Source organism: Neopelma chrysocephalum, unplaced genomic scaffold (assembly GCF_003984885.1).
Source record: "Neopelma chrysocephalum unplaced genomic scaffold, ASM398488v2 Primary Assembly neopelma1_26, whole genome shotgun sequence".
NCBI classification, from domain to species: Eukaryota; Metazoa; Chordata; class Aves; order Passeriformes; family Pipridae; genus Neopelma; species Neopelma chrysocephalum.
Window position 1 is genome coordinate 12,859,256 of NW_020897695.1, and position 24,133 is coordinate 12,883,388.

Below are 24,133 nucleotides of genomic sequence, written 5' to 3' on the forward strand. Positions count from 1 at the left end.
TCTGCGAGCCTAGTAACAGCCCCACAGCTCAGTCTGATGACACGAGAGCCTGAAAAGGCAGACTAAAGAATGGCTTGCTGAGTTAGGGAAGCCTTTACTACACACCCATCCATGTCCATCACAGACAGAACATATATTTTTTACCCTAGGTGATAGATACTTTACAGGCAATCTCGGAAAGTTGAGGGTTTTTGCATCATAAGCAATACTGACTGTAAAATCTGAATACTCCAGAAACACGCTGATAATTTGAAGTACACTTAAATATATATTATTTGGCAATTCAGCAGTCTTCCATGACTGTTTCTCTAGAAGCCTTAAAAAGCAATATGTAACAATGTATGTAATATTTTGTAGGCAAGTGCAACAATCTCAACATTCAAAGTTATTTTTATGCTATAAAACAGTGATAAAACAGACTGGGGAACTAAAAGGCTTCCCCAGGTCACTTTTGTATGGATACCTGTGTTGTGGGTTCTGTTGCTTCATTGCATGCTATGATTGCTACAGAAAAATGTACATGACATCATTTACTACCCGAAGTCCTGGGCTAAAGAATTAAAGGCCAGTTATGCAAGGCATGTTTCCATCAAGCCTTGAGAAGGGTGAGTAATTCTGATGGCACTTAATGAAACAAATAGAATGTTTTAACACCAAAAACATCCAGTTGTTTGTTCATCTTAAAAAAAAAATAATTCATCTTGACTCACAGCATCTGCACTGGCAATTTTTTAATTCAAGAGGAACTCGCCATCTCTCAGAAAAACACAGAAAAAGCAAGCCAGACTTAGAAACTTCATACACAAAACTGCCCTCCCTGTATAGACAACAAACTTCTGCAAGTACCACCACCCAATGCTACCAGAGAAGTAGTACTGTGACTTACTTAAAAAGGGTGAACAACAGAGTTCTTGTGTCATTACAGCAAAAACTCTGCAACCGACCACTAAAAGCCTTGGTCTGTCTCTTATTCCCAGCCTTATTCTATATGGTTCATTGAAGTTATCTTTGTTGGCTGAGAACTGAAGTCGTGGAACAATCACAATCAGTTTAAAAAGTTTTTGAACATGGAAGTGTCCTACTCACTCTATCTCTGGTTTTGTAAGGATGTTGAAGTAATTCAGTTGTTCCCATGGAGGGCAACACTCTAGCTTTCATAATGTTACTTTCCAAACTGAATTCTCCAGTTATGAAGTTACAGATCCATAAGTACGATTACATGTCATAAATGGTGATTGTATTAAGGACTGTAATTTTAGAAAGTCTCGGAGTGATACCAACACTACCCAATCCAGACTTTGAACACATCTTCAGAAGCATTTTTTCTTGGTAGTTCAAACTCCCAACTGTTCCAGACCAACAGTATGATTTTATCCCAAATAAATTTCTATTAAGAGTTGAAGTGATACTTGAAAACATAATTTTTTTAAAGTAAAGATTTAGAGTGTGGATGGGTTTTTTCCCAAGCCTGATGGAGATTTTAGCAAAGCACAACTTTCCATGGCTACTGTAAACATACAGGGAACCCACTTGTCCATTTGTTTTTCCCATGACATTTTCATCAGAGGGCAAGTCACATCAGTTACAATTGTGACTTTCCTACTGATGTCTTGTTAATGTCCAGGCAAGAAACAAGTTTTCTGAACAGAGTTAAAAATTACTGTGCTGTTGATGTAATAGTTATAATTTGAAGCTACACTATTGTGAAACATACAAGTAAACTAATTCTAAGGCATAACTTACAAAAAAAAAAGAAAAAGAAAAAGAAAAAAAAGAGTAGAAATCCCAGTGAACTTGCATCTTTCTTTAAGAGAACCTGACTGATTACAGACTTTGCCATTTCAAGATAAACACTTAAACTCACATTTGTTTTCTTCTGTTTTGTTTTACATTGGAAGGAAGGCACTGAGAAGGTCATGCATCTAAATTAACTTATCTGCTTTCCTCTCAACTTGGAGACACCTACCCTACCCCATGTCTCTCTCACCACTTCAAGAACTTCCCTTATGGGAAGAAAAGGAAAAGTGATGTTCAAGAGTCACCAATGCTTCTCAGCAAGCAGAACGATATCCTAACTAGAGCTACTACTCGTTTAGCTTGTTATCAGGAACAGTACCAAAAAAGTTTACTTAGTAAACTTTCAGACCCCACTGAAAACTGACTAAATCAGAACAAGTGTCAACACTGAAAGGCTGATTTTCCTTCATTCTCCTGTTACAGTTTGGTGTAGTTGTGCAGTAACAGCTGCCAATTAACTGCATTTCCTGAGAATAAAGAGTGGGGTTAAGGGAGGGAATCAAACAAACAATCTGACCAGGAACAAATAAAAATAAGCTCAAGGTCTCTTATATCAATACATGTCTATATTGGAGTTTCCACATGATATCTGAGCCATCTATATTAAGCCTCTCCGGCCAGTCTTCCACTAAATTAAGCTCTTGAGTGGCTTAAAGTTCACATGATTTTTAGAGGCTATCTAGACAGCTATTCTTTCTGCATCTTCTCTACTGAAAGTTTGTCAGCTACATTTTTCACCTTCAGTTCCAGTTCTCTGATGAAACCTTACATGTATGAATTCATGTGACATCAGGAAGCACATTTCATCTCTTTTAGAGAAAAAGGATTTCAGAATGAGGTGGGATCAAAGGCAAAAGTATCCCAGTTGATGAGAAAAATAATTTCAGTATTTGAAAATCTAACAACATGGGAAAAAAAGGTGAAACACTCTCCTATCACTTCCAATCCTCAGGTTTTCCCAGTGGTTCCTGTACAGCCCCATGATGACTTGAAGGCAAGCTGTACTACCCTGAAAGTCCACAAATCCACCTCAGTCTTTAACTTAATATTTGAAACGAGTTGTCTCACAATAATTCCAACTGAAGTCCTAGTTAGGAAGGCTAGTAAATGCATTGTAAATCAGTCCCAATACCTTCAGTTCTGTTTAAAGACTTAACAGACTCTGTTTTCTTGCTAGTCTGTAAAGACTGCAAGTTTTAGTACAGACCTACCATTTGCTTTCATTCAAGCTCCCTTCACACCTGGATAACCAAACTGCTCACTGAAGATCTCCCAGTACAGATCTGCTTCTTACAGCACCTTTCACGTAAATTTTCTCTGCCTTCCACTTTTCTTCTTAGTACACAGTACACCAGATTGTGAATGCACTCCATTTCATAGCAGCACATATATTAAACAGCAACACCTGGGATACACAAAGTGGAGCATGGAAGGGCGTTTGAGAAGTAAATCTGTTGAAAATACTTTTAACATATTCCTTCAAAAAGACTGTCTCCACAAGAACTGAAAATTGCTCAACATCTGTGCAAGGCAGCTGGTTCCTCTGTATTTTAGAGATAAATAAAAAACAGCGAGGACAAATTCTGAGCCACCCTGTGATGAATGCAAGCACCTCACTGGAAGCAGACTTACCTCAAAGATAAAAGAGGTGTGGGTGAGTAAATACTCACCGTACATTTATGTTCTTTATTGGGGTGAAGCAAGAGTTGAGGGAAAAAAAGTAAGCCATACAACAATGAACAAGAACCCATCAGATTATTTCACTTAAGAACACTTTAGATCTAATCCCAGGAAACGTGGGCTTCTACTAGAACTTAAGTGCACTTTGGTCACAATGTAATCCTACCTGCACTAGTGGAGACTGACAAAGGAGAGTAAAAAGAACTAACAATAAGGGTATTCTTTCTGCCTGATATGAACTCCATCTCTGTCCAACTACAATCACACTCCCATAATTTGCAACATCATGTTACAGATGCTAAAAGCTCTACAAAAATATCTCATTTTCTTCCCTCTGCTTTCCTACAATAGTCTGAAAACAAGTGTAGTTCTGAGATTTTTGAGTGTGTTAAGGATTTTAGGTTTTGCAGGTAGAGCACATCCAAAGTATTTTTATAAAGTTTTAAAATGTAAAGATTTTCAGTAAGAAATATCAGCTTCCTTCAGGTTTGTCAATCACAAAGCAAGGAACAACTATTATTGGCAATATTCCAAAGCTAAAAAGCTCCCAACGATAGAAATGCTCTTTAAACTACTTCGGCTCTGAGTTGAAATGGGTTTTGTAACAAAGAGCATGTAAAAATAAAGTTAAACTTGATTTCTCATTTTAACTTTATTAGAAGCAGGTGCAAGTATTTTTTACAAATTCACTAAGCATATTCATTCTTTTAACAGAGTTCAGACACAGCCAAGTAGTACAGTAGCAAAAAGAATTTATGAAGAATTGTTCCTCACTGGTTTACAGCACCGAAGATCAAGTTGGGGAGGGGAATCTGAACAGCTTTCCTGCATTCCAGCCAACCAGAACAAAAGAACGTAACTCTCCAACAGCAATGTAATATTTCAGGGCCATTAGATTTAAAAAATAAAATTATTCTGAAAAAAAGGTTCTAAACATGAAAATAATACATAACTTATGCATTAATTTCTAACCATTTTACTTTTTTTCTGTTTTAAAGTTCTGGTTTAAATTTACATACAGATAAGAAAAGCAAACCACATCCAGAAAATAAGCTTAATAAAATGACGACATCCCCAGCCCAAGTTATCTTGTGTTTCAAAGGAAACATTCACATCTAAGCTCCTTACATTGTAGGAATTTTCATTCTAAAAACAGAATGAAGTCCAAGAAACCAGTCAGACAGGCATCACTAATAGCATACTTCAACAAATAGGCTTAGAGTTACCAAATTGTTTCTCAGCATACACAAAGATTAATATACATGGCATATAAATATTAACACATTTCCTGCCTCAGATGCTCCCAAATTGCCAACAGAAATCAGTGACAAATAAATTGTCTTACAAATATAGGACAATACGAGTATTTCAAATAACTACAATTTCTTTGCAGCTGAAAGTCTGCAAAATTGTGCAAGTAATTCCTCTTGCATTAATTTGCCTGCTCCCACCACATTCGTTTAATAATAATACCACAATTTAAAATACCTGATGCCCAAAGCAGTTTCATCTGTAACCTTAAAAATATTAGTTATCTCAGATTCCTTCTGGTTTATTCTCAAAAAAATCTTATGGTGGCAGCATTTTAAATAACATGCCAGCTTACTAGGACTACTGTTAGACATGGAGGCAGGGAGGGAGAACTCAGCCACAGTTAACAGTGACTCTTGACCCATTCAAGTACGGTAGACTGTCAATACCCGAATTCTGAACATCAAAGCACAAGTTTATTCCCCTGCCCCACCAGACTAAACTTGTATCTGAGAACACAACAGCAGCTCAGCTCAGCACTATTTGAGAAAGACACCAGGCAGTGTTATGCAGTGCAACAGTGGAAAAACAGCATTCAACTAAACTGCTGAGTCAGGGGAAATGAAAAGTACTAAAGCAGCATTTGCCATGTTCCTTTCTTTTGTCCAAATTACTTTAAATCATGGCTAGCAATGCCTCTGCACACACACTACATACATACTACAGTCAAAGCTACGCTCTAAGAGAGGCAAACAGCATCGGGGGATTACAGCTTCGTAGCAGCCACTGCTGTACCTGACTTTCAACTCCTTTTGCTCCTGATCCTCTGCATAGCATTCTTCCTTTCTTGTGTCTCCTTTTCCCCTCCAGAATTTCACCATTTGGCTAGCAGGCTCGCTTTAAGTGTCGCTCCTATTTGTGTTTCCCCCACATGAACGGTTCTTGATGTTGTAAGGTCATCTGAATGCAATTGTAACTTTGGCTCGTGCACAAATTTCCTCACCCTCTCTTGGCAGAGCAGCTACGCAAACTACCAAACTGAATCAAAAAGGGTTAGGCTACTCCTCTTTTCAACCTGTTGCATTACAACCTGGATTTTTTGAGTGCATTTTACAGTATCTACACTCTTAACTATGTCCAAAATTTTTAGTTTGAGCACAAAGCTGTACAGAGAACTGTACACAAACATCCTCTAGACAGAACAGATGTTAGCAAACCTTTTCCTTTTAAACATCACATAGAAAGCAAGAACAGGGAAGTGTATACCATATGAAAACACTGCAAAATGTTTCCAGAATCTTCACACAACTAGTAAGATTTATCTACAGAGCAAAATAAAGCAGTACTTTAAAACTGCATATAGCTCAAAAGGCTAAGGCTTTCTGCTCTAAGTCTTTAAACATTGATGAGAAAATAGAGTTACAAGCTTATCTGGCAATCCACAAGTACTCCCACAAATTAAACCCCATTTTGCCAAAATTACCTTTTAAAGTAAAGCCAGTCACAAACTTCACCCTTCTCAAAATGGTATTTTTTATATAGTGCATTACCTGTCACCTCAAACTTCTGAGTTTTAAGAATTTGGAAATACTTTATCATTCCTCAAGAAAACCATGAGCAATTTCCTTTCTTGAATTCTTGTGGTTTGTTTTGGAGGAGAAGTTTTCTCAGTCAGCCTCCTGTACTCTCACATTAAGGACAAGTGTGCCATTGCAGCCACCTCTTCTCCTAGAAGCAATTCTTTTTGTGGACTGATCCAACTTCTTGTGTCAAAACAAAGGATGCATGAACATTGTCTTCCAGGGGTAAGCCTGCACCAAGGATAAACTTTTGAATCTTGGTAGATATGAAATGCAACTCCCTCCCTGAAAAACCTAGATTTAAAAAATTTCAATTGTAATTTTTCAAAGGGCTCACAGCTACATCAATGGTTATTTACAGTGCTTCCTATTGCATCAAACTTTTGGCTGCTGACAACCCAGTTCTAATCAAAAGTATCCTTTATATCCGTGCATGTTTTTGGATGGAGTTGTATTCAATCACCTCGTTATTCCTTTGAGGGTCCTTTACAATCCTTTCCAACCCAAACCATTCTGATTCTATGATTATTCTTCAGTTCAAGACTGAGCATAATTGTACGCCTGGTTAACGTCCAGCCTTTCAGATACATAAACTGTCATTTACTTTATCAGTGGAGCTACAGGTATTCCCAGTGCCTTTTCACACCACTGTTTTCCTGCTTCACAACAGTCCTGACTCATGCAGTTTCAATGCTCCGAAGTGCAGAACTGTTTTGAGTATCAGGCTGTGATTACAGCAAACTGAAATTAGCCATATGGTGAATGGTGGATTTGATGAGGTGATTTACATATGCAAATATAAATCTATTCCCATGTGCACTTCAATACTTTTAAGCTTGAACTGAAACACCTGCAATAGAAGAAATTAAATTTGAGCCTGATAGTGAAGCAACAAGATTCAAAGTAATAAACGAAAACATTTCACTGAAGTTTCCTTTCTTCTGCAACAGTGCAAAAAAGGAAAAGGGAAGGAAAGAAAGACAGCAGTAGGTCTTCAGCAATCAGTTAAAGACAATCCAGAATGAACATTTGCAGCAATATGCAAATACAGCATTTTCAGTGGCCAGGGAAGGTAATAAAATACTTTTAAAGGCTAAAATTGCAGAGAGAAGTGTTCATTTCAGCAACATGCAGAACTAAGAGATTTCCTGTTCATACCCTTTGTGTACAAGCTGGGATTTTAACAGATGTTTCACAGCAGATAAACTATCTTCTGAAAATTTATTTTTTGTTTTAATTCATTTTTGAGGTAAGTTACAAAACTCAGTTTTTCTTAGAACTAACAATTTTTCAAGCAACATTTTTCCTACAGGTTTCCCAATGAGTCCATGTAATTACCACCTTCCATCTGTCTTGCCCATGTGCCTTCAGCAGTAGGAACATTTGCTGACACTATAATCAAGAATGAACTGACAATAAGATTATTTATCCTCTGCCAGGCTGTGACACTAAATATAGAGTGAGATAAATTAGGATTTAACTCTAGTTGACTGGCAACTAAATCTTGTATTAGGATTGCTTGGGTTTTTTATTTGGCAAAGCTTATTCCAAAACAGAAGTCACTGCTTTGTATGCAATTCTGCATGTGAATTGCCACATCAGTACACCTCGCACCTTCAAGATACCCAGGCACAGTCAGTAAGCAGCAGATTATACTCCAAGCAAATGGGCACAGGAATCGACTGCCTTAATGATAAAAGTATAAAATAAGTTAGATGACTACTGCAAGAAAGCTATAAGCCAAATACAGACAAAGTTCAGAATTCATAGAGATTTAAAATCTTGAAAAATTGGTTTGAGCACTGTAACACAGGAACTTTTTGCACTTTCCTCATCTATGCCTACTCCATTCCAATTTAAATAATTTATTTATTGTTAAATAAAGGAATAAACAACCATTCATCTCACTTTCACAGCAGTTTCTGTCAAGACACTCTGCTAAGCAGTACCTGAATAAACTCTTCCTGAATGACCACATAGACAACCCTTTAAAAAAATTAAAAAAAAAAATAAATCCCAAAGCACATTTTACTCAAGATGCTGGCAGTACATAAAGTGTGATTAAATTCTGGCAGAAGTGCAATCAGCTCTGGTCCTGAAGGATGGGAAGACAAAATTATAACAACTAAAGGGAAAGCAGCAAATGACAGATTTGGACACCTGGGCATTGCTCCAGATTTTGCAAAATCATAGAATCAAAGGACTTTTTTAAGCAAAAAGCAAACAGTTATTTGGTGCTATGTATACACAGATTTTTATGAGGTCACCTTGCTGACACTATACAACCTTCAAAACTTCAAGGCATTAACTAGATGTCTCCTCCCTACCCATAAAACATTATGCCACCATAGTAGGAACAATCCTGTACAGCATGACCTATATCATCCATCTACTCTCAAAGCATATCCTCAAGACAGTCTGCTTTGTGATAGTACTGCAGAGATATTTGAAGCAAGGTAAGTCTACTGTCTGGCACATCTATTCTTTGATTAGTCCATTTGCTATGCAAAAAAACCACCTCAACAACAATACAAAAAAATTATAATAAGCCTACATGCAGAGCACAAAATTTCTTGCTTTCTTTTACCTGCAATGTATTTCAACTCAATGTTTCTAAACTATTTTATTTTGTTAGTTTTTAATATAACTTTCACTACCATCTTAGCTTGGTGATGAGGAATGAAAAGGTCATTGTCTTTAAAAACAATCTAAAGAGAGATTGGAAGAAGGAGTCACTTATCTGTGCTAATAACTAGTGTAGTTTTACTAATGCAAGGTAATAAAAGTTCGTCCTTTGTAGTAACCGATATCGGCACAGTGAGTGTAAAGATCCTAATGATGGACCAAGAAAGTTTACAGAGAAAATGGTGGATCATTTTTCCAGTGAGGAATATCCCCTCACTGCCCTTTCATGCCCACACAAACAAGTATGTGTTCAATCTGAAATCCTTCCCCTGCAGCTTCTGTGAAAAAACTGTACGTAGGCAGGATAAATTATTATTCACTACTAGAACATTTGGAATGTGCCTCAGCTTTTCAGATGCCCAGGCATAGTCAGTAAACAGCAGATTATTCTCTGAGCAAATGGGCATAGTAGTAGACTGTCTTAATATTAAAAGTGTAAAATAAGTTGCATGGCTACTATAAGAAAGCTATAAGCCAAATACAAAGTTGAGAACTTATATACAGAGATTTAAGACCTTGCAAATATAGGCTTGAGTAGTGTAACACAGGAACTGTTTCCACTTTCCTTCTCATCTAATGGACATTTGTGGTCTAATATTAAAAGAAGTTAAAAGCAACTCAACCTCAGAAATAAGACTAAAACAAAAGCAGCTTGTTCCCCTAATACTCCTTTTCTGCCCTGGCAATCCTACACCATGAAAAACAAACCCCAAAGCAACCACCATCCCCCCTCCCAAAAAAACCACACAAACTGAAGGGAAACACAGAGGCCTTTTACTAATCTGCACAATATAGAGAGAAAAAACCCTTGGAGGCAGAAGTAGAAAGCAACAGATTACAAAACATCATTCCCTGCCTCTCCTATATGTTATCCCTATAGCAGTACCCAATTCAACTCCATCAACAAGTTCTATAAAAAGTCACCCATCTGAATTCACCCATTTCAGATACCAGCAGGGAAAGTTTTACTAAGGATTAAAACATACCAAAGAAACCCTGAGGCCTCCTCCCAATCTCTGTCCTCTTCCTCTACACACCGTGTGCTCAGTACACATCTCCACACTACACGAGACACTAGGAGCTGCAAGTGTGTCTCCACATGATGGGTCAAGTAAACAAGTGGTTTCCAGTTTGAATAAACCACTGTGGGTCATTCTTCATATCTAAAGATGGAAAGAACAAGTTCTTCCTTACTCTGGAGCGTGCAAATTTTCTTCCTTTGAAATACATCAAACAATTCATACCTAGGTTTTACAACATATACTAGTATGAACAGAGCAGGAAGATTAATTTAAAAGGAATTTTACCATTCCACATTAACAAGAAAGGACAGCATAGAAGACAAGCAGTGATGCTCCCACCATGTCTCTGAATGAAAAGAGCTCTTAGGAAAAAGAGGAAAGAAGGAAACTTTAGTGATTATTAATTAAGAGAGTTCAGCAGACATTTGATAGACTTGCACAGGCGTCCATGCCAGGGATCCACAGGGACTGGCTGAGGAACAGAGATCAGAGCCAGGTACAGCCTGCAGTAACAGGCAGAAGCTGCAGAAGGTTGCATCAAACATTCAGTACATCTGCCTCTATCCACATGGGAGCCTCCTGTTCCAGATGGCAAACAGGTACTGAAGACTGTATGGCTTTTTTCTGAAATCAGTTTAAAGAACGGCAGACAGCACAAACTGAATAGATAGTCAGCTGGTTTGAATAAGAACTGGCTTGGTGTCATCCCAATTATGCTAAGAGCCCCCAAAACAGTGTCAGGAGGTTCCCAGAAGAAAAGCAGACAGCATGCATATGCTATCCCTCCCTCAGGCCCAAATTCCCTCTGCCTCCAAATCTGTTATGAAATACTGGTTGTAACTATTAAAACCAAAACATTTCAGAAGAGATGTCAGACTAAAAGCAAAGATAAGTATTCAATATTTATGCTTTCACCCATAATACCACAAAAAATTAAGATAAGTGTGCTTTTGGGGGCAAATAACAGGAGAACTCAGCTGCAGCTTGTATTTTAACATTACTTAAGACAATTCCAGCAAACTCCTGTATGCCTCTAGGCAGTCTAACCCTTTGTTCAGCTTGCATCTGCCAATCCAAAACACTAAACTGATCCCTTTCATTTTCATGCCGCCACCTAACCATCAGGCTTGTTAAGACTGAGTTTATCTAGCAGTCAACTCAACCAAAGGTCCAATTATTCCCTCAGTTACAGTCTAGTAAATCCATTTAGTATAGCTGCACTACTTTGGATTTACACCACAGCAATAGTACAGTGCAGTAGAGTATAAAACTAAAAGCTATTAACTAAAAGACAGTTTAAATTAACATTTTCACTGCTTAAGTTTAAACTTTTTGGTTGGCTGGGACTTGTAAACACAAAGCCCCCACCAAGAAAAGTATCCCTATCAGTGAGACAAGCTAAGCTAAATTACTTATACTCCAACAATCCTATGTAACCACACATACCCACAGAACATCTAACCTCTCCATTTGACAGCCCAGTGCTGTATTCAGATATGGCACCATTTAATTATGGACTGGATTGCTAGAAGAGAATAGGACAGTTAACTTACTGCTGTTTAATGAGCACGCTCTTGTTAGTTGTGAATACATTCACTGTACTCATTAAATCAGGAGGCACTGGGGTTCTGAATACATCATTAAAAGGATCCAGGAATGCTGCTGCTTTGTTCAGCATGACTACATGCTCTGCTTGACAGTTGGAAAATGAGCAAGAAATGTAAGCCCCTTCCTGTTGGGCCAGCAGATCTAATTTTAAACTAGGACGAGGGAGAGAGTGGGAAATCTGCTTCTTCAGAGCTTCACTCATTTAGAACACAAATTTCTCTTCCTACTGCTGACTTGATGCAGTAACATGCTCAGTACTGTAAGACAGCAATAAAAAGAAGTGTCAAGCTTGGCGGGCAGTGAGGGAGGATACCTAAAAAAAGTTAAAAAATAAACAAACCCATAGCCCATTTTCAATACATCCAAGGAGCAGGAGTGGGCACTAATCTGTCAGGTTGCCAATTAGTAAATGAACCTTCAGAAAACAAATACACACATACCCCTAACATGGCAGTTCCCACACTATTTACCATATATTGATTATGGCTGAAGAGGGAGTGAAACTGGCCAGTAGGCTCCTGTACATTCTCACAGAGGAGATTTAGAACATACGTTCAGTGAGAGGATGAATTTTCTTCCATTACTCACAAAGATACACACCCACATGAGAACCTGTATGTCTACAGCATTCTAGAGTTACAGGGAAATTAATACATAACTGGCAACTGTTCAGGTCAAACCCATGGCATGGAAGCATTTTTGACTTAAAGCGGTATGTGAACCAACATCACTGATGGCATCACTGGAGCTGCAGAGAGTCCTGGAAGTTAAGACTTAACAAGCACAACTGTTTCCTCTAGCACATCCTTGAGAGGGGAAAGTGGATTTCTGAAACATGTTTATAACAAGCCTTCCTTCTCTTCTCCTCCCACCTCATGTACAGAAAATTGTTGAGGGGAGGAGGGGGCACGTGGGGCAGAGCAGACCAGGACTTAATACTCTCAGTGAAAGGCTGCGCAAGACTCAACCACTTTAATCCAAGCAATTATTTTTCAGTTAGAAAGTTGTTGATACTATAAGAAGCTACATAAATATTGGATTCTAGTCAAACAAAGACTGAACACCTATGAAAGCAAGCTTAATACCACAAGCACATTTACCCCAGCGTGTAAATGTGCTCCCATCATGCACACACGACAGCTCACCTCTTACCTGGGAAAAACATGTTCTAACCAATCATGTTACCACATTAGGACTTTATTTGCTCCAGGCTTCAGAGCTCATCAAGATCCCAATTTTTTCAGTTTTGCCAACAAAATAATCTTCAGGGAAAAAATCCTTCTGATTAAGCAGTCAGGCTTAATGCAACATGCCATGACTAATCCTCTTAAATTTTCTCTGGATCCCACACTGTAATCTCAGTAACACAGGAGAAACTGTTCTTTTCATAGGAGCTATGTGACTGTGTGGACTGTCACAATCTTACTCATTTAGCAATTGATTACTCAGTGCTACCAACCTGAGTTATCAACACCTGGGTTTCAGCACATGGTCCAGCTCACCTGGGGCGCAAGCACACAGCAATACTCTCAAATGATTAGGTCTGAGCTGTAAAGCAGCACTCACCCATATCAACTACCAAAGACTTCTGGGGTCACATCCCACTGCTCTCCATAGTGCAGTACATAGACGCACTTAGTTCTTTTACACTGTGTTGTAGAGCCTGAACAACTACCTGTCTCTCCAAGGGTTTAAAGTATTAGGAAGTATTACACCATTACTAGAAGGTAGAAAAGCTGAAAGTTTGGGGATAGGGGGATCAAAAAGGGAATCAGATTCAGACTAGACCTAGAGAAGTATCTCTTACCAGGAATATGCTGGGGTCGTAGCATTTGATTAAAATTCCAGTTCACTGACTTAAGAAAAATAAAAAAACCCACCTATTAGGTCACCAACACTGTTTTCTTAGTGTCAGATAAAACAATGCAAAGAACGAGTATTCAGATTTTCTGATCAATCGTATGGTCTGTACCTGTAACATCCAGAAAGGAACATGCACAGGGAAAATCCATGCAAAAGGCATGAGAGCCTCAATAAGAAATGTATGTTTGATTGTTTAATTTGGGTACTGTTCTCTTTAATCATTCTAAAAAGCTATGTATGAGAGAGCTGTCTGATTAGTGTTAGGAAGCTGAGAGATGGATATATAAAAATAAAAACTTATCAAGTGTTGCATTTTCTTCTCTTTGTGCTTAACACAGGGCAACTCATGCACAGTCTCAGCTGGTTTAACTCAAAAAAATCACCAAGCACTTTAATGACAGAAAGGAAAAGATGATGTATAAGGAATTGTTTAAACATTTGTTGTTCTGCTTAGCAACAACACACTTACATGGCTAAAAAACCCACAACACAGGAGATAGAAAGACATACTTGTTACCTATTATAAATAGTTTGCATTCTTCAGGTCCTTAGATACTTTTGGTCTGTCATTTAGTCAGACTTGCATCTTCCCAGTAGATACCTCCCTTTTGCATTTTGAACAACACAGAGCATATGAGAAGTTCACAAAATACTAAGCAGCTTGTGATTTATATTTTAAGGATATTTAAACTGGTTAACTGACTTCCAGGGGGACACAAATTACACATTCAAAACAAGAGACACACTCTTTCTTTGTGTTGTCACGGAAGAAAAAACCTGCTTTTCTTCATGCTATGTGCTGTATCACCATAACATAATCAGACATATCTCATTATTAATACCTCTTTGCTCTATGTATATTACATCTCCTCTTGTGTCTCATCAACAACATTCAAAATCTTTGCAGGAACAGCTTTGCATCAAGTACATACACAGAAAGTAATACCACAAGGGCCCTGTCAAAATAGTGGTGTTCATGAAAATAGAAAACAAATACTTGAATGGCAAAACACGTGCACTTCTAAACTTGAGTCCCAGCTAACCCTGCAAGCCCTCCTGCTCAGGCAAAGCAATTGTATTTGCTCTCATATGAACACATTTATTGTTCTTGTTTCAAACACTTCAGACTGGTTTTTAATACATTGAAGTTAACACAAATATCTTGTCCAGCTACATGGGGGGGGGGGGGGAAGAAAAAAATCTGTTTGTTGAATGGAAAAACAATTTCTCAGGCGTTTCTTTTTCCATGTATTCCACTGCACCATATGTGGGGGCTGGAAGAGAGCCTAAGAACATCTGTCACAGACTTTAAAACCCCTAATAATAGCACAGCTGGTGTCCCTAGCCTAATGGTCTCAGCACAGATTCATGTGACCACTCTTGACTCTGGCCCCCAACCCAGGCAAAGTGCAGAAACACTCAAAGGTTGGACACCATTCATTCTAAACTTGATTTGCATTTCACTGAAGAACAAACAAAGAAAGCAAGTTGAAATCCTTGCATTTCAAGCAGTTCAACAGTCACTGATTCCATAGGATTTCCTCCTGCTCTTTTCATTAAATTCCAATTTAGCAGAGCACTCCTTATTCCATAAAATGAAGCTCCTCAAGAAAATAACTGCAAATCTCAGTGATGCAGGGTTAGACACATAAAATGTTTAACTGCACTTAACTATACTACAGAGGTGGTGTTCGGGATTTTTTCTCCCACTAAACTCATGGACTACCTTCATTCCTGTCCATTTGTTTTACTAACAAACAGATGTTTCTACCAGCTTTCTTTTAAACACGTTCAAATGCACTGGTTTATAGAGGAGAAAAACCATATTTCAAAGAGGAAAAAAAAAAAAAGGCAGAAGAGCCCAGAACTCAGAACATGAAAATATGTTTTAGCTCACACAGAGTCAGCATTGGGCATTAACAGGTATTTGTCACACAGATGTTTTAGGGAAATGTCTGCAATTTCCCATGCCCAAAGGATGCAACTGCCAAGGTGAGAACAAAGAAAGCAATGTTTGCATGGGGGTGAGGTACCTGAGAATTTCATTACACTTCAGTCCACACTCTGCCCCCTTTACTGTTTCATCCATAAAAAAAAGGATGTAGCTTCCAGTAGTAAATATGAGCATGAGTTCACTTCATTATTTATTGTAACATGTGGAGGTGGGCCCATGAAAGGCATGTTTAATCACTAGCAAAGCATGAAGAGGTGGCTATTATAGCAAATTGCTGTATCCACAGTAACAGTAGACTGAATACTGAGCTCCAAATTCCAAGAACAACCCATTTAATTGGACTACTCTAAAATGCCAATGTGACACTAACATCCTCATCAGAAAACGTTTTCATTTTATTTCTCATGAGAGAGAGAGAGGGGAGACAAACCCAAAAGCAGAGAATTTGTAAATTCCCACACTGTCCAACAATGTTGGCCCACTTTAAAATAAGAGACATTTAACAGATAATCGCTCTTAATTTGTACCACATCACTGAGCAACAAAGGAAAAAAGAAAATACAGAGCAAGTTACTTTTTAGTTTTGTATAAAAGCACCAAAGTCTGAGAAAGGAAAACACGCTAGAGCAAACCAGTTACAGTAATCAATTTGGCTGTGACAAACATACTTACAGTCATGCATAAGTTATCTGCCTTACTCCTCCTACTAGCCCTCTATCTGATCCATAACTTCTCTCAGAGCTGTAAGATCAAGGTAAATTTTAGGCAGCTTTTTTAAATCAAGTCTCATAATCAGGCTATTAAACTACATGCATGCTCTTATTTCTGACTTAACTATGAATAAAGGTGTATTTTAAGAAATGAGGAAAATTGTTCCACCTTTTAAAAAAAAATCTAAACATCAGCAAGAACTGTGTCAGAGGAGAAACAAAAACCTGCAGCAAAAGAGCCTCTATTGAAAGAAAAGATACAGCCGAAAACAACATCAGCTTGATCATGAATTCTTAATTCCAAAAACTGTACAACACAACTACCTATAGAAAGCCGTATTTATGTGGGCGTGCTGTAGATTCCTGACTGCAGAGAAGGCAAATCCGCTTCATTCCCACCTTACACTGCAACTGGGGAGTTAACTGTGCAACGGCAGCAACAGCTGTGCCACAAGTGTTGACAGTGGCTGTAGCAAATATCTGGACTGGCACCAGCAATGAATTACACTGCTTTTTAAAAATAAATTTGACATCAGACGCACTAAAGAAGTCGACTGTTGCTGTGCTGTTGCTTGTGTAACAGATACAGTAACTACATATAAGACACTACTCCCCTCAACTTGGCAGAAAAGGCCGCTGTTGACAAAACAAGCATGATCTCTCAGGGGCTCAAACAATTTGCAAAGTTCTCCTGTCTTAGTCAGCCCTTAACTTCCAGCTTGGAACGGGCACATAACTACTGTTTCTCCCAATTTTGTCTCCTCACTTGCTTGAGGCCCAAACTTCTTTTCCCTTTATCTCTCTTGCTACATGCTGTAGCTCCAAGCCCCAGGTGACAGAAAGCAGTTTAAGACAAGGAGTCCTTACAAGTGTGTTGATATATCCCACATTTCAAAGAGACAGACTCTAGCTATCTGCACTATTTCATTCAATACAACCATACCTGCATAAATTTACATGTGCTCAGCCTTACTCTACTCATGAGATCAAGCTACTGATCAGGAATCTTAACCTGCACGCTTTCTAGCCCATCTGCATGCTACATCCTTCCTCTCAGCAATTTGTAATTTATCCAGAAAACAGTTTTCTCTTCCTGAGTATTTAAACATGTGCCTTTATTAAGCAGCTGTCCTGACAGAACCTGTATTTTTCTATTCAGGAAGCTACAGGCTATGGTGTAAGGCAAATAAGGTTGTCAGAGGACAAAGACACAATGCAAACATTGTATAACTGCAAAGTAAAGTCATAGACACAGTTACCACAACCTGCAATAATTCCTGCTTGGCCTGATTCTCATCTCTCTGGAAATATGTCTCTGACAGTACTGCTGCACACAGTCTGTAGAAGATTGGGGGTGGATGGGGGAGTAGTTATAACGATAAACTAATCACGGAGCTCATAAATAACATCAGATCACAGAGTTATAAAGTAGACTAGAGGCCTTCCAAACAACAATGCAGCTTGGTTAATGAGACAGTCCCCTACTTTACATACCCTTCACATTCAGAGTTACATTTTGATTCACGCCAGCTAGCATTTATATAAAGAGGTCATAGGCTCCAGTGAAAGTGACTTGGCTAAACTTAGCTCAAACAGGAACAAACCCTTGAAGCACACACCATGTAATAATTACCTATATCAATATCGCTAAATCTTGTGCTACTTAATATCCCCATCTTGAATTAAGTATCAAAGAAGAGTTAACACAAGTGGATAGCACTCTCACATTACTGTGACTTTGTACTGAGTTGGGCATACTCCCTAAACAAGAAGCAAAACTTGGACATCATATCATCGCTAGGCTTCGCAAACGAAGATTAAGGAAGGCTCTATCCACATTTATTACAGGCACGCTGGTGGCTAATGAGGCCAATACGAGATAGACATATCCAATTGCAAAACTTGGACAAAATACCCAAGAAAATACCACTATGCTCAGCTGTGTTTACCAGCACTGAGCTGAAACAGGTTAACGGACTAAATTTGCCCTCCTGTTTACAACACCTCCCAAGCAAACTTCCCCATTTGCAAACCCACCCTTCTAGGTGCAAATGGTAACTTGTTCAAGTTCAGTGTCAGTGTTGCCAAGAGATATGGTTTTGCTCCTTTCCTACCTTCTTCTTATTTAAGCTGCACATGTACTTTACTACAACGTATCATACCCCAGGGCACAATGAAAAAGTGGAAGCATCAGTGCTTAAGTATTAAAAGAGCCACTTGCAAGTGCAGAAGACAATTATTTCATGCTCTCATTTGCTTTGTGGTCATTTTGAAGTATGCAATTCCAAAAGCTCCAAACAGGCTAAAGCAAACATACACTGGACAGACCTCAGTGAGATCTCTTAACCTGAAGGTCATATCATCAGCACTAAAAATGTGGAAGCAGCTGCTGACATTTTGACACGGTCCCTATATTGCAGAGTGCAAGATCCAAGGATTCCAGACTCTTCTACCTCCACAGCTGAGATAATGTACATACCACCTATATTCAGCTAGGTTGTGATACTTTATCCAATAGTAGTGATTTAGGCTTTTCTGTTCTGTTTTTAATTTAAAAGTAAGAAACTCAGAGGCCAATATAGGCTCCCAAGACAAAATACTGGCCATTTTGGACCAAATATCATGTCTTGTAATGTAATAGATCCTTCCAAATTCTACTCTCCCACCCTCAAAACACACCCACCCACCCAATCACTGTATTTCTTTCTCCTTCTCCACCTTTTTCACTTCAGACAGGCTAAGGGGGATCTTTGCACAAAAAGCAACAAGTAACAACATGTTTAATCCCTGTGACTCAAGTACGGTTTTGCTGTTCTAGAGTGTAAATGGCAAACTACGCTAAATCTACGCTCATTTTCTAGTCTCCTGCAATTCATTCCCAAAAGAGCAAAGATAATCCTCAAGATACAAAAAGTAAGCAACCAACCAACCCTTTTAAGATCAATAATCCACATCTTCATGGTTTAGACTTTAATCAAGGAACCATTCCCGAGTTACAGGGCCATATTCTGCTTCTCATAATTGATAGGCTTTTACATCTGTAAATATGTTTCCAACTTCTATTAAAATCTATTCTCTGAAATGTTACTGAATCCTCTAGTTTTTTTAGGTCAATTTTAGCAGGCACTTTATGAAGTTTTTGTTAGACATGCAATACAGTTAGGTAGCATAACTTCTTTTGGCCACCACAGCAATTTCCTGGTATCTTTTGTGAAAAAATATTCAGAAAAGAAATTTATAAAATAATTATTTGGGTTTGGGTTTTCTTTAAGAGATCTTAAATAAGAACTCACATGCATTTTATCATTTCCATTTAATCCTGTTTGCTAATTTTTCTCTTTCAAATGCTCTTCATACCAAGAACTTTATAAAGTATTAACTTAAAGCTTGAAGAAAAAAAAAAGAAAGGAGATTGCCAATTTCTCTCTTGGAGCTCTTAACTGAGGAATAAAGGAAACTCTGCAATACTTGGCATACAAAACAAAGCCAGAGACAAAGCATGCTTAAAAATACCAACAAAACAAAAAAAACCAAAAACAGGGAGACAAAGTAGAAGATTTGCCAAAATGTCAGAATTCATAAAAGACACAAATGTCTTCAGTGCCCTTAAAGAAAAAACAATGCCTTAATATACTGAGATCCCAAAATCCTTTCACTTTTCTGGTGGTAACTGACAATACTATTGAACAATGCGTTGTGCAAAACAGTCCCTCCCAAAGTCCATTCTTAACTTCACATACACCGAGTTACAAGTTGGCACACAGCTGTATATGTTTTCTATCACAAAACAAACAACAGTTTCCAGTTAGAAATCAGGACAATCAGGAACCACCAGTTCCCATTCAGAAGAGAATTTAATTACCTGTTGTAGGATTCACATAAGAGCTAGAAGCCCTGATCATGCTTTCCTGATATCTTAATAAGTATTTTATAGCTGTTCAGTCTTAAGGGTTCACTAACTAAGAAAAACACCCAAAAAACTTTCATTGCCCACATTATAACTGCTGCTTGCTTACCTTCCCCAGGAAAGGTCTGAGGAACAAAGAAGAGAACACAGTAGTACATCTGCTATAACAAGTCATGTTACAAACTGATCATTTTCCTGACTAGGCAGCCCCTCCTATTTCCTCTTACTCATTTCTCCTGCTACAACATTATATCATGTCTTTATCTCCAAGTTATTCCTGCTGGTCATAGGATCAAAACAATAGGCTTGCTCCTAGGTGCATTTAGGAATTTCCTCTCAGCCTTCTTGACAAGGTAATTAGTGCTAATTTACCAGATAACAGAAACAATCCTCCCCATGCAATTCTGCTAATCAAGATTACTAAAATGATGTTGGCGGCTTTCAATCATTTAAAAACAAACAAATAAAAATACCCAAAACAAAACAAAAAAAGACTCCAACAAACCACAAAACAAAAACTCCCACACGACTAAGAAATCATACAATTTTTATAACATTAACTGTTATTTTTAAAGACACCTATGTAACCCAGAGCATGTATGTTAAATACAAGGTGTGGTATATACACTAAAGCAAACTAAACACCAATTGGCCTTGCCTACACATTATTTCCCAATGGGTAACAGTCACTATGAAAGATCTGTGGACAAAGCAGTACAACATACAGCTGGTGACAAGGCAGGGCCATCCCCACCAGAGATGGCAAACTGTGAGACCAGGTTAATCTGGCTGTAAAAGCAGAGCCTTCAGGCACACGCTTTACCAATCACCTCCAGCTAATATTAGTGTAGGCTGTCCTGAGAACACACTCTCACCCTACTGCACACTTACACTGAAGCCACGTAGCCCTGTCACTTCTTTTTCCTCCCAGAGACATTGGTTCTTCCACCACTGTGTTGGCTTCAGCTGTGAGGATTTTCAAATATTGGTGTTGCAATGCTATCTTCCAAGCTTCACTGCCATGAGAACAGCAATCCCTGGTGGGACTCAAACCATCAATACTTCCACTAACTGGTGTGTGTGCTTAAACGTGACACCAGAGGGGTGAGGGAAAACAGTAGGTGAGTGCCCAGAGCCAGAATTTACAGATCCTACACAAGGACTAACCCAAGACTTAACAGCAAAGGCCTCCTCTGCAGTTACAGACAGCTGAGGTTTGTTTGCCCAGACCAATTCAATAGCTGTAGGAAACTGATGCTGAGAAGCTGACTGGAAACAGAAGAGCCAAGAAACAGTTTTGTTTTTGCTGAATTCATGCCTGCTGAAAGAACAGTGCTGTGCTAGATTTACAAATCCAAGAAATAATCCATGTAGTCCATAATAATCCATTATTAGTTGGTTGAAGGGAAGAAAGGTCAGCTTTAATCCCAAGATTTTTTAAAAGGAAAAAAATAATTACAATAAACAATAAGGACTATTTAGAAGTACAATTTTGCCTACTTGAACTGAATCTGTCTAAATACCAATTGAAAAGTCACACGAATTTTTTTTTAAGGAAGCATCAGCTTTACTTTAGCAAATAAAAGAAATTGATTCCAGTTCTTGATTCTTACTGTAAATATTCATATAGATCAACATAATGCATTTCATATCACTTTTTGATATTAAAAAGCCATTTACAGCCACATTTCATAGAGTCACAAAATACTTTGGGTTGGAAGGGATTTTAAAGATCAACTAATCCAATCCTTTGCAATGCGTGGGGACACCTTTCACTAGACCAGGTTGCTCAAAGCCCTGTCCAATCAACCTTTGAACACTTCCAGGAACAGGGCATCCACAGCTTCTCTGTGTGTATCATTTAAGGTCCTATCATTATCATAAATTTTCTGTCATCAAGTCTCATCAACAACAATTTGAGAACAGGAGTAAGATACAAAATATCCCTCAAAGAATGAAATAAGATCATAATAAAATTGTGCATGTTGAATTGAAGAAATCCATTCTCATATTGAGCATCCATACCCAATGTGTAGTGATCTCAATCTGCCTTTTTCACCACAGCTGAGAAGCTCTTCATTAGTTAAGTAACTACCATGAACTGTTAATTCTATGTTTATCACCTTCAAATTACACTTGGTTATAACCTTTGCTTTTACACACAAATGCTTCTAGATTTAATACATTACTCATTCCACAAGAGTTGCCTAAATTTGTTTTTTTTTAAGACAGAAATACCCCTAGGAACAAACCAGAAAAGATTCCTGTCCTTTTTTCCAAGACAAAAATCATATTTCCCTCCTCTCTTTCCTGCTATTCAGTATAACAGTACAGAGCAACACCAATAAGAAAACCTTCCATTTTTTTCCTTTATGTCAGCATACAGCAGGTGTCCTCCGAAAGTTGATAAATAGTACAAAATGGGTGCAGTGTTTACTCTTGCAGGGCGGATGTTACTAAGTCAGGCTCAAGAAACTGACTCTGACTTATCTTGAACATTCACCAGTGAGCAAAGTGAGATGACTGTGTGTCTTGGAAGTGCTCTGTTCCCAGCCTGTGAAATCCCTGACTCCACTTTTGAACACTGATCTTTTTCACAGCAATGCCCTAGGATTAGATTAATAGACCATCAGTTTTACTGAAGGCAAAAAGAACACAGAAATATCACTAAAACAGCTATTGCAATAGTAGCGCCGTCTTATCCTGCACAACCCATCTGCCAGACATGTCTTTAAATTCCGTAAAATGCACTCAAATTGCTTGAGCAAGTCATACACTCTTCAGGGAAAGGAGAGTCTTCTGGCCCACTTGGAGTTTTCCTTTTGTAAGAGGACTAATACTTTACACTAACAACGTTAGTCATGTAGGGGAAAAAAAGGTGCAGGTGTAGCATATACATCTACTGAGGCAGTTACCTATTTCACATACTCTACCCTGTCAGGTCCCACACAGCTACAGAGTGTGTCAATCCATTGATCCCAAGAGACCGACAGTCTTTTAAGAGAGACTCACAAGAACTGGATTTAATTCTAGTACTGGCACCAATTCCTGAATTACCTCAGTCAAATGTTTTGATCTTGCTGCCCCCCTTCATCCACTGCAAAGTAAGAGAAGGCTGCTTTTCGTGACCCATGAATGCTTAAACTCAGTTCATTAGAAGTTCACATGGAATGTTTTGCAGCTTTTGCAATGCAAAAGGGCAAAGTATTTAGGAAAGTTGCATTTGCCTGAGGTACAACAGTTCCTAAATGAAATCTCATTTAGTAGATAAAAGCAGTACAAGTGAATGTCATGGAGAAATCCATGTCCTCTGCAGAAAAAGTGATAGCATAACATACAACCAATAGCATAACAGTAGAGAGCTCTTTGGACTTTGGGACAAAGTACTCTGCCAGAAAAGTGCAATATTTAACCTTTCTCAGATGTTTCATTCTAACAGCTTTTGATGTCTTGCCAAAATACAGCTTTCAAGAAAGCTGTTACCGAGTAAAATTCTAGTGAACAAATACACAAGTAATCAAAGGTTATAAACATTTCAGACAATCAGAAAAAGCACTTTCAGTTGAGATTGCCTTATATTGGAAATCTGTGGCTCTCAGGTCAGTCACAAATCACTGGGTCAAGCTGTAGCATGCTCATCTACCACCTGACAACAGCACGTGACTCTCAGGAAATACAGCCATAAAGGACTGATCTTGCTATGACCTTCACACGTGCAGGTTTGTAGAATTCATTACAGGACCAAAGGCTCCAAGAAGGTAATGTTTTTGGTAAACACTTGGTAAACAGCCCCTCCATAAATTTCTGGAAGTGATCATTACTGCAGTATTACCCAAATACAACAGAAGCCTACCATTCCTTTCTGAAGGCAGTGCAATTTGTGACTACAGGAGAAGATCTATCACAAGAAATCATGTTACCAAAATTGATTTGCTCCTCATCGCTTTACAACAACAATGCTTAATACTTCCTCAGAAATAGCTAGTATGATCAGGTGTGGCTGCAAAGAAATTTCATTTAAGACAGGTTTAAAGGACAGTCTAAGGACATTGTTCCAATGTCTTCCAGTTCTGCTA

At 38.3% G+C, this 24,133-nt stretch overlaps 1 protein-coding gene across 5 annotated transcripts in view; it reads right to left on the reverse strand.

The window, feature by feature from the left end:
• Nucleotides 1-24,133, reverse strand: part of TRAK1 (trafficking kinesin protein 1) — a 129,156-nt gene that overhangs the window by 98,373 nt on the left and 6,650 nt on the right. For 2 of the 5 annotated variants that reach the window (XM_027675591.1, XM_027675590.1), the window contains exon 1: nt 5,524-5,621. The exons of 1 other annotated variant lie outside the window; for it this stretch is intronic. In XM_027675591.1, coding sequence (XP_027531392.1) covers nt 5,524-5,609 — 86 coding nt within the window. In that variant the 5' untranslated portion in view covers nt 5,610-5,621. Of the gene's footprint in view, nt 1-5,523; nt 5,625-24,133 lie in introns of those variants that run through there. 2 more of the 5 variants (XM_027675595.1, XM_027675596.1) reach the window with 2 other exon arrangements.